Below are 17,230 nucleotides of genomic sequence, written 5' to 3' on the forward strand. Positions count from 1 at the left end.
CCACGAACAGAACACACACAGCTTGTGGGCACTCGAAGAAGAGACGAGAAGAAAGACGAAGAAGAGGAAGAGGAAGCGAAGAGGGGGTTAGAGAGGAAGGAAGAGGGAGCAGGTGGCAAGATAGGGTATACACCAGTGGATTAAGGCGCGGAGCGGCAAGTCAAAGAGATTTTCTCCCCATCCCGTCTCGGCGGGGGCCCCTCGGCCTAACAAGGGCTGAAATATGACTGCCGCAGCCCTACCTCGCCTCGCCTTAGCCTGCCACGTCTTTGGCCGCCGTGCGCCTTTCGAACGAACCATGGAAAAGCGAATGAGATATCCGTTGCCGACTAATTTATCGGTCGCTCTTTCCTTTCGCTTCTCAGCGAGACTGGGATCAACGCACTTCCCTTGAACTTTCTCGATTTGCGTGAAACTCTTTGGCCTACTTTGGACACCAACCCTTTAGACGTCTCTTAGTGATGAAAGAAAAATTGGATATTAATTGTGCCATATTTCTTCGCTCGACTTCTTGGTATTGATAAATGATCTAAATATACACGGTTATTCGTAATAATTTACGTCTACACGCCAGTCAAATGACTGTCAGAAAGATATCTACCATATTATGAATAATATTTATCTATTTACCATAAATAATAATAATAATATGATGGTTCAAAAATACAATACGATGCAATACCATTGTTCCATTCAACTGCTCATTGGCGACTGCATTTTTATCTATTCGCGATCGGAGCTACACGCTAATTATCGAGCTCCACGAAATTCGATTGTAACGATTAATTATATTTTGAAAAGGATATCGAACGAAGAAATCTTCGGATTTATCGCGAAAATACGTCGCTTTTCCTTTTATCCCTTTCCGGAATAACTCGGTACTATTCCTGTTGTGATTGCAATCGCAAACAGCGCAGATTCGAAAGATGGAAGGATATCGGTGCAATTAAGGGATTGTGCAAGACATTTAGGTTCGTTTAATGGCGCGGCCGTTTGAAGCTGATGGAATAAATGGAGGGTGTTCAAGAAAGAATACAACGTATAGCGGTTTAATGATACGCGATAGTCAACAGAGCAGGTGGTGCTCCGTAAATGTACGCTTATAAGTTAAAGTTTAAGGAGAAAAAGGTTTTTTGTTCGGGTATATTAGAGAGCTGCGTGTTCGTTACGGAATTTGTTTTTGTTGTGAAAATGTTTACAGTTCTGTAGAAACGGTAGGTTGTAGAGAGATCTTTGCTCATTGAATGTAAAATGAAGTAATCGAAACTGTACTTAATAATAAAGTAACAATAACAGTTTTTAAAAAGTTTCGTGTGACTCTCGGTAATTCGCACCAAACTGTTATTTCTTAATTATACTATGCTATTGTAGATCTCACATGCATAATACACATTCTTGCAACGTGCAGCCAAGTTTCTTCGTGGCACCACCGTGCATTGTATAATTAATTTATTCGTGCATTCTCCGAATCGCTCTTTATTCGCTATCGATATTGTAAATATCGTAAATATTTGCTTGGTCTTCGATCATAAAATTCTTGTTACCACAATATGTACGCAGTATATTTGTGTGTAATAAATGGATATATAATTGATATATACTAAATGGATATTATATTGTCATATTATTAATATAAAACTCTCTACTCTATTACTCATTATTTCTTTTTCGCTTCTCTTTTTTTTTGAACAAATCACAATAACGACCATCGTGCTCGTTCTAAAGTAAAACAAAAATCCAAAGAAAAATAGATTCGTAAAGAACAATTCCACATTCTCGATCGTATTAAGTTCTTTTGAATGGATGAAGACGAAACGATTCCTGCAAAGTAGCCAGCGCCATCCGCGATTTCGTGGCAGTTGAAAAATGTGCCAAAGAAATCGCGCGAAATTACAAGCTGCGATCGCAGTATTTTTCTACGGGACGCAATGACGATGATTACTTTGTACGCAATGACCACTTGGTGCGCTTTAAAGCCGCAATTTGCACGAGCCGCAGCTCAAAGGGTGTTTCATGCTGCGAAACCGCAGCGGCTGTCGCGATTTCCGGCCGCAGGAAATTGCCGAAATTACCAAAATCTCAACAACGTCCCGAGAAGGACGAAATATAAAGCGTTCACAGAATTGTCCTCCTTTCTTCTCTTTCTCTCTCATTCCAGATGAGATCTGTATGTTAAGCAGGCAGTCTTTGAGTCGCTCACTATTCTCGATGCGTTTCTCTAACGCGCTTCATGGTTCATTATGCCGCGTAATCGCGAGGACATTTATATTCTACGAAGATTTCTCTGTGCTATTGTACCATCGACCTAGATGCGCTAATTGGCTTAGCTCGTGATTCGATCGATTGTCTTCTCCTTTTTGGAGATGTATATTCAGCTTCTCGATCCTTTGAGCAACATCGATAATTAAGTCTCCAATACATAAACCGGAGTGATATTAGTCTATAAGATAGCATCCTTAATTTAGGAAATACAGAAATAGAAATTATATGTCTTCGACAAGAATAATAAAATACTTTTAGGAAATTCTTATTTGAACCTTAGTAATTGAAAGGTTACACTGTGAATGTTATTGTGTTGCAGGAAAACAATGAATTATCTTATCTTTTCTTTTCTACGATAATACATATCTGATTCTACATGGAGATTTTTTTAATGTCTCCCCCACTTCTATCTCTATGCACTTGTTACTTCCGTATCATAGAATTCCCGATTGTGTTCTAATCATTTCACTAGTACATATTTCGTCTTTTCTGACACAATTCTTCTACCTTGCTGATTATGCAAAAGTACATTACGCTGTTAGGGTGTCTTCAAACTATCAAAATATATTGCCAACATTTCAAAGTTTTCATCTAAAAGGATCAATACGTATCGTTGATACAACCGTCCGTACTGTACATAATTGTCGATATTGTATCAATAATATAAATATAATATGAATTTCCCTTTACATCATTGAGACAATTCTTACTTCCCCAATATGATACCTTCACACCCCACACTAACGTTCCATCCGCTTGCCAAAAATCAAGATAAGGTTCATAAAAATATAAAGACTATGGTGCACAGAAGAAACCTATCGGGTACTAATAGTGTGCAAAGTAATCGGGAGCGTGTGGTGATTGCACGGTGGTCGTGACTGTCGGTTACGGTGGTAGAGGATGGTGGTGGCATTGGTGGCGCTGGCTCGGCCACTACTAGCGGTGCTAGTGGCCGTGATGGCAATGGTAGCGGTGGTCCATCGGAGTAAATATATTGGATGGTGGTAGGATTGGTGGCGGTGTCTTCCGCTCTCTACTTGAGCCGCGTGCCCGCTCGCTCGTTCACGCCCGAGGTGCGCCTTTGATGTGCCGCCTACACCGCGTTCTTGCTAACTCTCGCGCCGCCAACCGCGCCGGATTCTGTTTTTCTTCCCTGGCAAAAATCTTCCACCATCTTCCTCTTCGTTTCTCATCCACTTTCCACAATTCCTTCTCCCTTCCTCCTTATACCAGTTGGCGGCAAGCCTAGCGTATATACACGTTCGCACTCTTACATCCTTTTGCTCGTCTCTGCCCCTTCCTCCAGCTCGGTCTTCTTGCTTTTTCTGTCGTTATTCCTCCGGCTGGTTGCTCGTAGCCGGTAATAAACGAGAGTCGGAAAAATCGCGAACAGAAGGAGAACCGTCCGACGACGATGGCCTTGATTCGGAGGCGAAACGGAGGATCGATTATCGCCGGTCGTTTGAGGAATCGACCGCAGCGGAAATGACGTTTTTGCGAACGCGGGACCTTCTCTTTCCTCGAGTAGTACGCACATAGGCTTCCCTTCGCGTTTGCGTGCGACTACCAGGCGGATTTGAAATCAAAACTTCCTTAAGAAGAGTTGCGTTTGATATTTATTCTACGAAGAAATTTAATTTCAACTTGGATATTAATTTAAATTTGGATTTTAGATAGAAATTTTATTGCTGTTCTTGATAAGTAAGATTCGTTACGTATAACAAAGTTGTCTGGCACGACCAATTATTACCAAGAAGAGTACCAATTGTTACGAAATTGTTCGATATTGACTTCTGCATGTTTCTTCGATCGTTTTATTCCTATTAATAAACGAGATACGTACTAATATATACTCATTCATGAATATCTTCGTACATCTGAAGAACAAAAAAAAAAAATAGATAAATAAATAAATAAAAATTTTCGCGATAAAATTAGTTGAATTCATTATTTGTACGTTCTATATTGTACATCTTGTACATTGTACATCTTCGCAGTGAAATTTATTTAAATGTATTTTATCTCTGCTTTTCTCTTCGCTTCTTTTTCTTGTTTGTATCTCTTCAGATACCTTTTTTTCTTTGAATACTTTATTCGTACGAAATATATAGAAGGTAATAAAATTATACTAAACCAAACATTTAAACTCCATCCGTATTTTAATAGTGTCTATTAAATTCTACCGTCTCAAGTTATACAGACCCGACATCCTATTTGGATTGCTATCCTTAGGAAGGATAATAAAAATAGCCCTGTTATAAGATATACGAAGACTTTCCTGACTTACCGTGCCGTAATTTAAATCCTACTGAAAAATGGACAGCACGTCAGTTTCCCAACGTTGTGTTACGAAAACGACGTGGAACAAAGAGGCTTCGAACGTGGCCGTGAGGCGAGTTAGATGAAATCGAACCCAACGTAGTAGCAGTTGCGTAGGCCAATCATTTTACGGGGGCTTATTTCGATGACCTATCTCTCTCCTTGTTTTGTGTTCTCTCTCCGTTCCCCCGCTCACGGACATTCTTCACGCGTGCTCGGTCCGCACGCGGATCCTTTTGCTGCATCCTTACGCTTTCCGGAAGCCCCTACAAACTTCGGCGCACTTCAAAGGTTCTCTTGGCGTTGATCAGCGCTCCGCCGTACAAATCGATAATGCGATTCATAGTTGCTCCGTGACGAAGTTTCGCTGTAGCCTTTTGTAACGTGGACACAGAGCCTCCGGGGACCTAATAGTTTTGCCTGTTCGACTTTACCGCTCTCCAAAAACGAAATCCTTATTTGATTCGCGTAGATCGACCTATATCACCCAACTACATATATACGTAAATAGGAGCGTTGTGAAATTATATATTTTAGTTTGAATGCCGATTTGTTTCGAGGATTTTTCGTTTTTATTGATTCGTGGCTAAATTTTTGAGAGAATGGTTATCCAAAATTCTAGGGTTCATTTCGCTTCGCACGATGATTTCTTTAAAAGATCTTAGCATAGAATGTTAAGCACTTTGTGCTTTTAATAATTTTGTGGTTAAATTTTCAATATTGCTATATTACATTTCTGTATAATTAGTTACAGGTGCCCGCGATGTTCCATCAATAGTATAATTATTTCCGAAATTTTTCGTTCGCTCTCACTCAAAGAGTGAAAAACAATTTGTCGAATTTCGAAGTGAAACTTCGCTTCGATTTAGCAGGTTCATCGTCACAGAGAAGCAGAAGCGATTCTCCAGAGCTGCATCGAGTCAAAGGGCTTTTGAGGGAGCGCCTCAACAAATTTGCAAACGGTTAGCGAGGGCACGCGTATTTATTCAGCCGTTCGTCTCTTTTTACTTCCTCAAAGACAGCGTCACTACCGCTTTTCTGGCCAGTCGCTTCCTTTGATTCTTTCTATCGGTTCCCTCTTCCTTCTTTGTTCGCTACTCGTCTCCTTCTTGCCGCTTCCTTCTTACTTCCCTCTTAGGATCATTTCCTTTCTATTTTGATCATTTTCTGGTCTATTTGTTTATTTAACCATTTTTATCATTTGTCGTATATCTGTAACCTTCTTTGTATGTAGTGACGAATAAAAGTATCGGTACAAACCAAAGTTTCCCATAAAATACTGTACATACCTATAGAACATATAATTCTTCACGCAAAATTTTTCTAACGTTATTGTACATATATATACTTCTCTAAAGATGATATAAATTTTTTGTCATTCCTTTAAAACATTTATTATATATATCACTGTTTTTCCATTACAATAAAAAGTAAAAGACTTCGTTCTCTACGTTATCCCTTTGTGTCTATTTTTTGGTTAACGATTCGATCGACTGAAATATACCTACTGTTGCTCTTTTTCTAGTTTCAAGTTAATCCTTCTGATTTAGTACTCCTTGATTTTTATCTTTTTATGACTTTTATCTTTGCCTTCTATCATCTATCCACTATCCCTCTTCTTTATTCTGTCAAACCTTCAACCTGTTACATCCTGTATCTCCTTCGACCCTTATCAAATCCACGAATCCTCCACCTAATCCTTTTTCTTTTCTGTATCTTCCAATCCTCAGCATCTTCTGTCAAACCTTCAATCCTTTGCCCTCTATCAGCCTCCCTTTCTCCCTCATTAAATTCACCAATTCTGAATCTTACCTTCGTCTCTCATCCATTCCTGCCTCATCAAACTTTCACTTTCTGAATTCACCTTTTCAATATCCACATACACATCCTATCTTTCACTCTTTCCTTTCCTAATTTTCCTTTCTCCTTAAAACCCAATTAGTTTCATCCTCGAGAAACCTTTATCATTCTCAGCAAAACTTTATTCGAGGAGCAATATCTACATATGTGCATCAATTCAATGGTCTTCAAGAAAACCGTACTGTTTATGGGACGTCCTAACATTTACCATCCCCTTTCTTCCAAATGTATCAAGTCTCCCTCTGTCCTTCGATGGGCCCATCACTGTGCACCACCGTCTACCACCCCCGCCCTATCTTAACTCTCTTTCTTCGTCCATTCGTGGCCCGCTCGTTGTTCGTACACCCGTGTATATCGGTCTGTGACGCACAGTCGGTTCACCGAGTACGCGGAACAAAGAGGAACAGAGGCGAACAAGAAGGACGGAGAAGGAGGAGCGTTTGATCTCACCGCCAAGGCAGATCGGCAAAAGGCCTTTTTCTGCGGGCCCCGAGAGAGCTTCAAGCCGACCTCAAAGACTTGACTGATGACTTGCGGCCACGACGACTCCGTGCGCATGGCTCTGGTCCCGTGAACCAGCGCTGGGACAAACCGACAGTTCAAGGGAGAAGAGGAGAGGAACATGTCGAGAAAGACGAACGAATGCAGCAAATACGTAGAGGAGGATGGTCAACGTACGGCTTACTGTTCTAGCGACGAACGCCGATTTCCTGCGAACGACGCGTGCCTACTCGCGTGTCCAACGAAGATTTGGGATTCCCTCGCTGGACACGGAACTCCGATGCTCCGGCTCAAAGACTGGATTACCCTCGCATCGATCCAACCACGCTCGAATCGTGCTTCGTTGGTTTCACGGTTTACGTTTCAGGTGGTTGTAATGAAGTTCGTTCGGCGAGATAGAATTTTTGAAGGTTATTGGTGAGACGAATTTGTCGAGAAAAAGTAGTATTTTCTTTTAGAGATGCTTTGGGTTAGGTTCGTGAAAATATAAAAATATTTATCGTATTAGGAGGATTTGAGAAATGGAGTGAAATTTTACGAAGACTTGGGAATATTCGAAAAAAATTATATCAGGATTTTACTAGATGAACACCCTTCTTCAATCATAGTTGCTACGGTACACTTCTGAACAAGCTTACGATTTGAATTAAGAATTAAATTTAGGAGCAACATTTTTCATATGAATACAAATCAATCTTAATCAAAACCATCCTCAAAAATCACCAAGTCATCCATAAAATAAATATACATCATCAAAACAACCTATATATATACATAGGTATAGCTATATAGCACCAAGCAAATATATATCAACCGCAGGATCGACGTATCCTACCAGGAAGCAAGACCCGCGATTTCATCCTGGCGTCATTGTCCCGGCTACCATGGTGCTTACATAACGAACCGAGAACCATCAATTACGTCTTGCATAAAGCGGCGCTCGCCACGCAACAGCACTCAGCTCCAAGTCCGGTGACGCGAATAAATCGTCTATTGGCCCAGAAAAATCCGTCCATGTCACACTTTTCATCGTCCAACCGGAAACCGGAACCTTCTGTGTTTCACTCGATCCACAGAATGATTAGTGAAAAATTTTACATTAACTATCAATAGGTTAATAATGATACCAAAAGGAACAAGTAGCTACAATGTATATTTTTGTTTACTATAATGTGATAATACGTGATGATCTAGATTTTATATGAATAGTAAACGAGTAAACGTTGTTTGTAAAATATGCTATGTAAGTTAATTAAAATTTGTAAAGTATAGCGGTCATACGAAAAATACAGTAGAAAAATCTGTTTAGTAGTCCAAGAAAAAAATATGAAATTTTAAAAAATTCGAATGAAGAATTGATCTTGACTGAAGAATTCATCTTTAATTCGTCATATCTACTGCTTCATTTTAATTCGCTGATCTACCAGATTATTTTTTAATTAATCACGGATATACTGCGATAGTCTGTTGTAAATAGAACTCATAAACATCCATATAAATACTATTCATACGATGTCCACTCGTTTTTCTCATTAACTATTACATCAAGTTTACATAATAAGTACTCATGTTCAAATTAGCAGATTCAATCCGCAAAAGCTCAGTTAACCGGATATTAACTAACACCTGATTCGTATGAATGAAATTCTACCGTGCGAATATTTTCCAAATTTCCCTCTAAACGTAAACCAGAACCTTTTACCACCGTTCTCTTCATAAACTCGATCAACCAGTCAAAAATTGATAGTTGATAGGGTAGTAATGGTATCTAGCAGACAGAGTACCTGTAGTGTATGATCTCAGTGCACGTGATCATTGGAAAACGAAGCACGAGCGAGCAACTAACAAGGAAGAGACGACAGAAAGGAAGAAAGAGAAAGGCGGAAAGGAAAAAAGAGAAAGGGAGCATCGGGGGCTAGTCAGGTCAGCGTCGCCGACGGCTGGCTGGGCTGTGGGGTATACGAGGAAGAGGAGCGTTGTTCTTGGGCCCGCCGTTCGGAGGGGATGGCTCGGAGGAGAGAGACTGTCGGCTCCTTTGAAGTCGGTCGGTACCGTGTGTAATTAGGCCGCCGCTCCCCACCCCGCCCTCAGCCTCTGATCTCGCCGCGCTGTGTCGCTAATTGCTCACCGCCCCACGGCAGAAGCGTCGTCGTTGTCGTCATCGTTATCCTCGTCCAATTCTACGTCAGGTACCAACGTCGTTGTCGTCATTGCCGCCGCCGTCGCCGTCGTCGTTGAGGAAGAGTCGTCATGGGGTCGTTGTTGATTCGGGTTTGTCGAGTCCTCTTAAAGTGTAACGAACTAGACAACCTGCCCCGTCTAAACTAAACATCAACGTGGACGTGTGCTAATTCCTAGCCAGGGGCTATGCACCAGGTAGACCTCGAGTTGGACGAGCTTCGGTAGCCAAGCATAAACGATGCGATCCAGAAGGTTTCTCGTTGCCCCAGGACCACGTTCCATGTGTCTCTATAGGATAGCGGTGCTATATAGAATCGTGTTAAGGATTTTGGAAAGTTTGGAAGTTGTATTTGAGAAGTGGTATTGAAGGTTTGCATCGAGTTTTCAATTTCAATGAAGTGTTTAGTGCGGTGCCTTAAACACTTGCGTACTTTGTTCTTTGTTTACTTTTGTAGTTTTCTTAGGAGACTTCCGCTTTTCGCTCGCGTAACTGTAGCTTCATTAGGGGTTGAAGGATAGACGTTGCTACTGAATAACGTCGTAATACATGCTATATCTTTTCAAGCTTTTATGGATTTGTATCCCGCAAGCCTTAATTTTCATAATCATCATTTTATTGGTAATTGAGTTTAATTCGAAATTTGTTTCTTTAGCTCGAAGTTATTTTAGTTTCGTTTAACATTTTTACAATGGATCCGTTTATACGAATCTGCTGGGAGTCAAGTATAATTTATGTACCTGATAAGAGCTCGTCGTAAGAATTCTTGTTCGAGTAAACCGTTTCAATCAACAAGTAGGAACCAGAAGTTCATTTAGTCAGACACTAAATTAAATTTCCTTCACATAGATGGAGCTCACATAAACAAAGTTCTACTACAAATTTCTCAATTTTTTAAAAATCTCTTTTTATTTACTTCTTTTCATTTATTTCCTTACTATTTTTACTCGTTTCTTCTTCTACCTTTTTTCAAGTATTAAATACAAAATCCTCTTGTTTGGAAACAATCTGCGCGTTTCTCGTAAAGCATACAGTTAGAATTCTTTGCGAGCCTATCTAACACCACTGCTCCCATTTTTGACGTTCACATTCCGGCTACAGCAATCTGCCGGCTTGGAAAAACGTGCGACCGCTAATTCACCGTCTTACAACCAGACAATGACTCGGTATTCAGGACATTCCGGACATTCGGTTAAACGTGGAAAGACACGCGGAACCAGTGAGAGTTCGTTGCGAAAACCGGAGATATTTTAAACCCAATAAGTTATGCCAAGCAATCGAACAATATGAATATATCTACTGAGAATGAGAGTATTACGAGTTTCGCAGACCACAAGTTAATTCTTCGGTAAGAGTAAAGCTCGAGGAGAGAGAACGTTTTCTGTCGAGAATATAATCGAATGAATTAATCAGTGATTCATACGATTACAATCGCGAGACTGTAATTTGTTTCGTCGGTGTTCTTTAATTTGAAACATAGTAATGGAAGCAGATCTAGATAACGGAGGTATACGCTGATGTAATGAGTTAAAAACGTACCTTTACGTAATTAAGATCGGTAATTATTGCTATGAAATGTAATAAGCCTACGTAATTTATAACGTACGCTTCTTTTAATATTTCCCACTTTTCTTCCATTACTCGGAATAAAATCATATTAAGTATATTATGTGTCCCAACCAAATATATTTGAACTACCAAAAATTTGGTCGATAAATCATTCAATAACAAAGTATCTTGGATGTTATATTTTTTTATAAATGTCAGATAGAAAAATCCGAAACGACAGCTTTTACGGCCTTTTTTTAAGGTAGATTGATGGTTTGTTTTCATCTTTATGGAACTTTCTGACAGAAAAATTTTCGATACTGTGTGTTGGAAGAATATCCTAACAAAAATAAAAAAGTTATAAAATTCAACTGCAATGAAATAAACGAACTATCCGATAAGTAGGAAATGATCATAGGTAACGGTTAATATTACACTGAAGACTAATTACTAAAAACTTCGGTTAAACAATATATTTATTTCTATGCAAACAACGAAAATGACAAATCTTTTCGATCGACCCATTACATTAAAAAACATTGAAAGTTTATTTTTAGTTGCTACCGTAGGATTTTGGAATACTCCTAACAGTACAAATATTGTTATAACTATGCTATCCGATAATACGCGGTATTAAATAATCCTTATAATACTCAATTAAGTCAAATCTTAACATCATAACTTATATTGTAAATTTATATTTCTTATGAAGATATCTTAGAGTTTCATTTAATTAACCCATTCCCATTTCACTGCAACGACTGATAAAGCAATCAATATCAGTCAAGGGTTAACAAAACAGCCAGCGGAATTTCTTTGATCGACTAAAATTCTCAAATCGGACTCTTATTGTTAGAAAATTAATTCAAAGTAGAAACACTTTTCGACAATTCACCGAAACGTACAAAACGCCACAACAACGATGGAGCATCTTTCTGCGAGCTAACCGAAAAGGCACACAGAGATTCAACCGCAAATCTAACCGAAAATCCAGCTTTGGCGAATCGAAACAAAACGTTCCGACGCAAATGCAGTGGAAAGGCGAATAGATAAGAGATAGAAGGGCTTAACGAGCGGAGGAAACGAGAAAGCAATCTCAATGGGCGAGAAAGGGGAGAATCGATGCAAAGACTATGCATGGCGCGCGAGATCACAAACGGAATCTCGATGTAAACATGCTTAAACTGTAATCTCTGCCTTTCGGCTCTTTCTCTCGTCGGAGTTGTACTTGTTGCACGTCTACCCTTTGATGTCGGTCATGCACTGCTCGAAATCAATTTAGACTCATTAACGGGGCTTGAACACAGTGCCAAAGGATATCCGAACAAATATCGCGTGCCATTAACCTTGCCTCCTTTAGCAGGTGCCGCGGAGTCCTCCTTCTCGACTTCCTTTTGTTTCTCGCGAGCGTTTTCGATCCCCTATTTTGGGATACACGCGTTGCGCACCAACTAGACTGCAGATTCTCTTTTTCAGGTACCTTGGATACGATGCAGCGGGAATTTTGTCGATTTGAGATCGATTGGAAAGATCATTGCTAGAGCGCGGATTTTTATACGCATGTGGAGAATTGAAAAGTGTAATTATTGGAGTGCAGATTTTTATGAATTTCTGGAAAATCTAAAGGCGCAAAAATGCACAGAATACACATAAAATGCAAGAATACAGAAAATGTAGAAAATAGAGAACTCGTTATAATATTTAACAGATAAAATGATTTTTGCTTGGATTACATTTCCTTGAGAATGTTTATAAAAATATTAATATAAATATCCTCAGTCTAGTAATGATACCGAGGGATGCGTATGATATACAAAAGCACATAAAATAAGATATAGTAGACGATATAGCGAGAATCGGATACAATTTAGGGGTGAGTTTTTGAAGTTCACTGTCGTTCGGGTAATTTTTAAACGATTATCGATGAACGATGTTTCGGATTTTTCACTTTAAAGGAACGATCTCCTTTTAAAGACGAGTCAAAGATCTGAAGATTAGACTTCAAAGCTCGGTAAGAAATTCTTCTACCGGATGACGCATGTTTTCTCGTTCAAAGCAGATTTTTCTGTTCATTGAACGAGTGTTCGAAACTTGATACTGAGCAGACGATTTCCCTTGAGATCAAATAACCCGACGTGCTTTAGTAGAGCAATCATTAAAACGAAAATTTGCTGATTCTGGATCTATTGGTAACATAGAAGAACGACTCAATGACAATTTAAATATAAATAATTATAAAATTCCATTATCAAGATTACTTTTCCTAATACAAGTAAAAAGTTCAAAATACATAGATAAAGAATTTTAAATCAAACCAGCGGTCCTCTTGCGCACGATTTAACTAATATCATTGGTGAAATCTTCACCAGTGAATTTTCTAATTTGCAAGTCTTCTGATTACCATATTTGACACATAATTACAACAGACAAATGTATAATACAAACTCCGACATGCACCAGCTCAATCCCCTAATATTATTGTCCCATAAATTACGTGTGCACGAGAACTCAGTTCTCTAAACAACCAGGGACGAACCATTCCTCAAGTTGCGACCTCTATCCACTTAATCCCCCCGAGAAGATTTCACGGAAGTAGCAAAGTTCTCTCCTCAAGTCGACAGCCACGTTCGCAATAAATTACAACGTCTTGCCCCTTTGAGGCGCAACGAAATGTCACGAGCATTGGACGACTCGTGGAATCTGAACGTAATTAATCGAGGGATAAAAAAGAAAGAAAGTGGAGAGGACGGTAGAGTTTTGGCGCCACGTATCCAATGGCGCAACCAAAGACACCAGCGTGCATCCCATGGGCATGGGCAAAGAACAGCCATAAATTTAGGCGAGTCGTTCGTTCTCGCGGTTTGTCGCATGCGTCTCGATTCGCGAGCGTGATTTATTATGTGTTCGAGGATCGCGTGCGGTCTCGTTCCAGACGCATGTGCCGCCCCCGGTTGAAACTTCGACGTCGGACTCGAGGAAGTCCAACAATCTCGAGGGCTCTTTGCTCTTAAATCTAGCGGAAGAAATTTCAGCGTGTTCTGAATTTAATTAGCCTGCTGCGAAGATATCTTATATCTCTGGCTACCGTGGTCTCAACATTTTGCTCTTATTTTGTTTGACAATTGAGTCTGCCAGAGACCAAACTAATCAGCTATAAATTTTAAACCAGTAAAGTGTATACCAAACGTATTGAAGTGGAAAACATACGAAAAGACATATAATGGACAGAGAAATCCAAGCTTTTATCCATTGTTTTATTCGGAAAAAAGTGCATTGTGGTCAATTTATAACATTTCTAGTTTGGTTGATAAGTTTTAAATTTTGAGCGCAGGAAAGATTTAGAGGTGAATGGCGTGGATTTTAAAAAATGGAACAATCTTTCCATTGGTATCAGAGATCAAGTTAATCAATACCACTGCTATACATTTTATTATTTTATCTTTCTTATCATAACACTACGGATATTTATACAAATTTATGTTTTAATGTAATTTAAGAAACTTGTTTCATCTACTAAATAATTGCATCATGACAAACACTTTAATTCGCACATTTTACATATTTTCCATATTACTACATGATGTTCATCAATTATATTAATCCTCTGAAATAATACATTATATACTTTAAAAAGGACAGTATCATTAAACATTTATAATTAAAGCAACATTTATTGAATAATTAAAACTACAATAAAATTAAAACCACAGTCCTTTTAAGTACCCAACACAGCAGTACTTTATTATTTTAAATATCATTCTCAAGAAATTGTGTCAGAAACATGGAACTCGATCCGATTAAGTGATACCAAGTAGCAGTAGCAACTTCAAACAGATTGCAACCGAAAAGAAAGCAAAAAAAAAAAGAAGGAATGGGGATTGTGGGGACGGTCGAAACAAAGGAGAAGTATCTGGAGGGTTAGGGGCACGCTGGCAAAAGTCAATTCCTGGATGGCCGGAAATTTCGTGAAAGCCAGAGGTTCAAAAGCTTTTGTTAAATCGTACTTAAAAGTTAAAACTCGAAAGCGTAGGCAAAGGACCTGACCAGACGTCGGGGCGGGTTGAGGGTGTACAATGGAGGGAGAAGTATAACAGGGGCCGTAAAAGCTGGAGATGATCAAAGAGCGTTAGAAGAAAATCGGGTTGTCTTGCCGCTACCCGTTTTACGCTTACACATACATACCAACCCTTTCATTGGCATAAAATAGAAACACCATGGGAATCTACTGTTTCTTAACAACGCGCATTGCTCTTCATCACTCTCCCCCGTTTTCGATTTGTTCATGTATTCATGAACTTTATAACATTTGTTGATTACATGTAATTTATATGGTTTTTGCTTTACCTTGAATATATAATATGTTTTTGCATATTATGCACATTTTATAGAAATTTGTTTTCTTTCAATCTCACATAAGTGTATAAATAATAATAGTTTAATTATAAACAAGATTATCTTTCTCAACTCTTTTATTGCATCTACGAGAAAGTCTATATATAAACGTAACGTCATGTAATGTAACGTATGATTATTAAGCATAAAGCAGGTTGCGTATGGTTCCTTGTGCTGTATTTATTATCACGAATGCATCTAATCTAGATGACAAGAACAGTACACGTTTTTAAATTATTGTTTGTCGTATTATTATTTCGTACCGATAAATTTTTTAAAGATATTTTAGTATCAAAATTATCGTTAATATTTTCAGATTATTAATATTTTAATATTTTCCTCGTTTCTGTTACAATGAAAATCTTTGCAAAGAGTTTCACTTTTCTTTCTCGTTAACTTTAAAGAAGTTCCATGAACGTTTCATCAAATACTTACAGTAAGAAATAACAGTTAACTCTTGATCGTACAATACAATACCTTTATACGATTTAAAAAAACGTATTACTCCAAAACACAACGAACTGTCAAAAGAAAACGTCTTACGCTTCTCAAGGAAGCGTTAAAAGCACCAAGAGAAAGCTTCAAACTCACCTGCAGCTCCATTCTCATCTTCTCGTTGCTCAGTTCCGGGTGTTCGCCGATCGTCAGTACTCCAATGCCACTCAGGAAGCTTCCCAGAGTAAACCAACCTCAACTTCCCAATCACCCTTCGATCATCTTCACCCTCTGCATCTCTCCTCGTGACAATGCTTCACAAGCCAAAAACACCACGATAATTCGTCATACTGTCATCAACGTGACAAAAACCTCGATTCCTCTCTATAATAATCGATGTCCGACGTGACATTCGACACGAGTCAATGTATATCCGCTCGATGATATGTTCCATGCGAAAGAATACTGTTGGAAAAGATGAAAAAAAAAACTTGCTTGTTTTCTGTCGAAGCGGAATGCAAAGACCACGTGGTGGCAGAACGCGTGAAAACGCTCGGTCCAGCTCGAACCGGTCTGCTCGATACACGTCCTCGTTGACGGTTCGCGGCGAACTGCCGCCACTTTTCGCTTCACACGCTTCCTCTTCTCTTCTCCTTCTTCGTTCCTTCCTGCGGGCCGAGCCCTTCTTCCGAGTCACGAGGAGAGTCGGTGCGCGCACGTGCCGGCCACGGCCGAGGAACAGCGACCGACACCTCCTCTTCTTCGCGCTTCACCCTTTCTCTCGTTCGCCGTTTGCCTCTCTTCTTGTTCGTCGGCCGCTTTGTTGCTGCCGGCCTCTTCTTGCTCTTTTGCCGCTTGTTTGTTGTGGGTGTTTTCTTTGACGGCTGCGTCCGCGCCGCTCTTTTTCAGACCCGGAAGACCACAGCCCGGGGGAAGATTAATTGACGGGGGATTTTTAGGGGAGGAACCTTCTGTCCCTTTTCATCTATCCTTACGTCTCTTTTTATCCCCCGATCCTTCGCGTCGCCACCTCCATTGTACCCTTTATTCCTCAGATTTCACCTCCGTGCTTTCCACCAAACGGGAATTTGATCGACAGCACAGATGGGAGATGTGTGATTACACAATCGTTCCTCGCAATGTCATAGGATTTTAATGACAATTTACGGTGATCTTGGGATAACTTTTAGTATATTTTTGTTAATTTCTATTGGCGGAAGATATTATTTGGTAAGTAGATTTTTGGAGACTCTTTTTCCCTATTTTATTTCCAGAGGGTGGTTCTTTCATTCGTAGATATGTACTATGAATTATTCTGAGAAATTGTGTCTCATGTAACTTATTAATGGATGTTGCATATAATGCTGTCTACTACCAGTTAATAATTTTTTTTTCTATCATACCACAGTGTACATAATTTTCTCTCTTTAAAGTTTCAAAATTCCTTTCGTAAAAAATTCTGATCTTCCGCAACCTTCGATACTCTCAATCTTCCTGGATACCTCTTTTTCCAAGAATTACCAATGTTATTTTTCTAAATATACCTGTTATAACACTATTTACTCTTTGACGGATAAATTTAAGTTTACTTCGGTTCACCGTTGTTCGGATAACACATACGAGGGTGGTTCTCGTGAGCTGGAAGATCGAAAGACTCACGCGGTATCTAATAGTAAATTTCAAGGACTTCACGTGACTCTCAGGTACGGGTATACTACTCCGAATGGTTGGAGG

General features: G+C 39.4%; 1 protein-coding gene across 2 annotated transcripts in view; it reads right to left on the minus strand.

Annotated features, from left to right (window-relative positions):
• The window catches only part of LOC122570747 (palmitoleoyl-protein carboxylesterase NOTUM), a 33,542-nt gene extending 17,030 nt beyond the window's left edge, over positions 1 to 16,512 (minus strand). For both annotated transcript variants that reach the window (XM_043733557.1, XM_043733548.1), the window contains exon 1: positions 15,653 to 16,512. In XM_043733557.1, coding sequence (XP_043589492.1) covers positions 15,653 to 15,670 — 18 coding nt within the window. In that variant the 5' untranslated portion in view covers positions 15,671 to 16,512. The remainder of the gene's footprint in view (positions 1 to 15,652) is intronic.
• Positions 16,513 to 17,230: the final 718 nt, after the last annotated feature.

Source organism: Bombus pyrosoma, linkage group LG1 (genome assembly GCF_014825855.1).
Source record: "Bombus pyrosoma isolate SC7728 linkage group LG1, ASM1482585v1, whole genome shotgun sequence".
NCBI classification, from domain to species: Eukaryota; Metazoa; Arthropoda; class Insecta; order Hymenoptera; family Apidae; genus Bombus; species Bombus pyrosoma.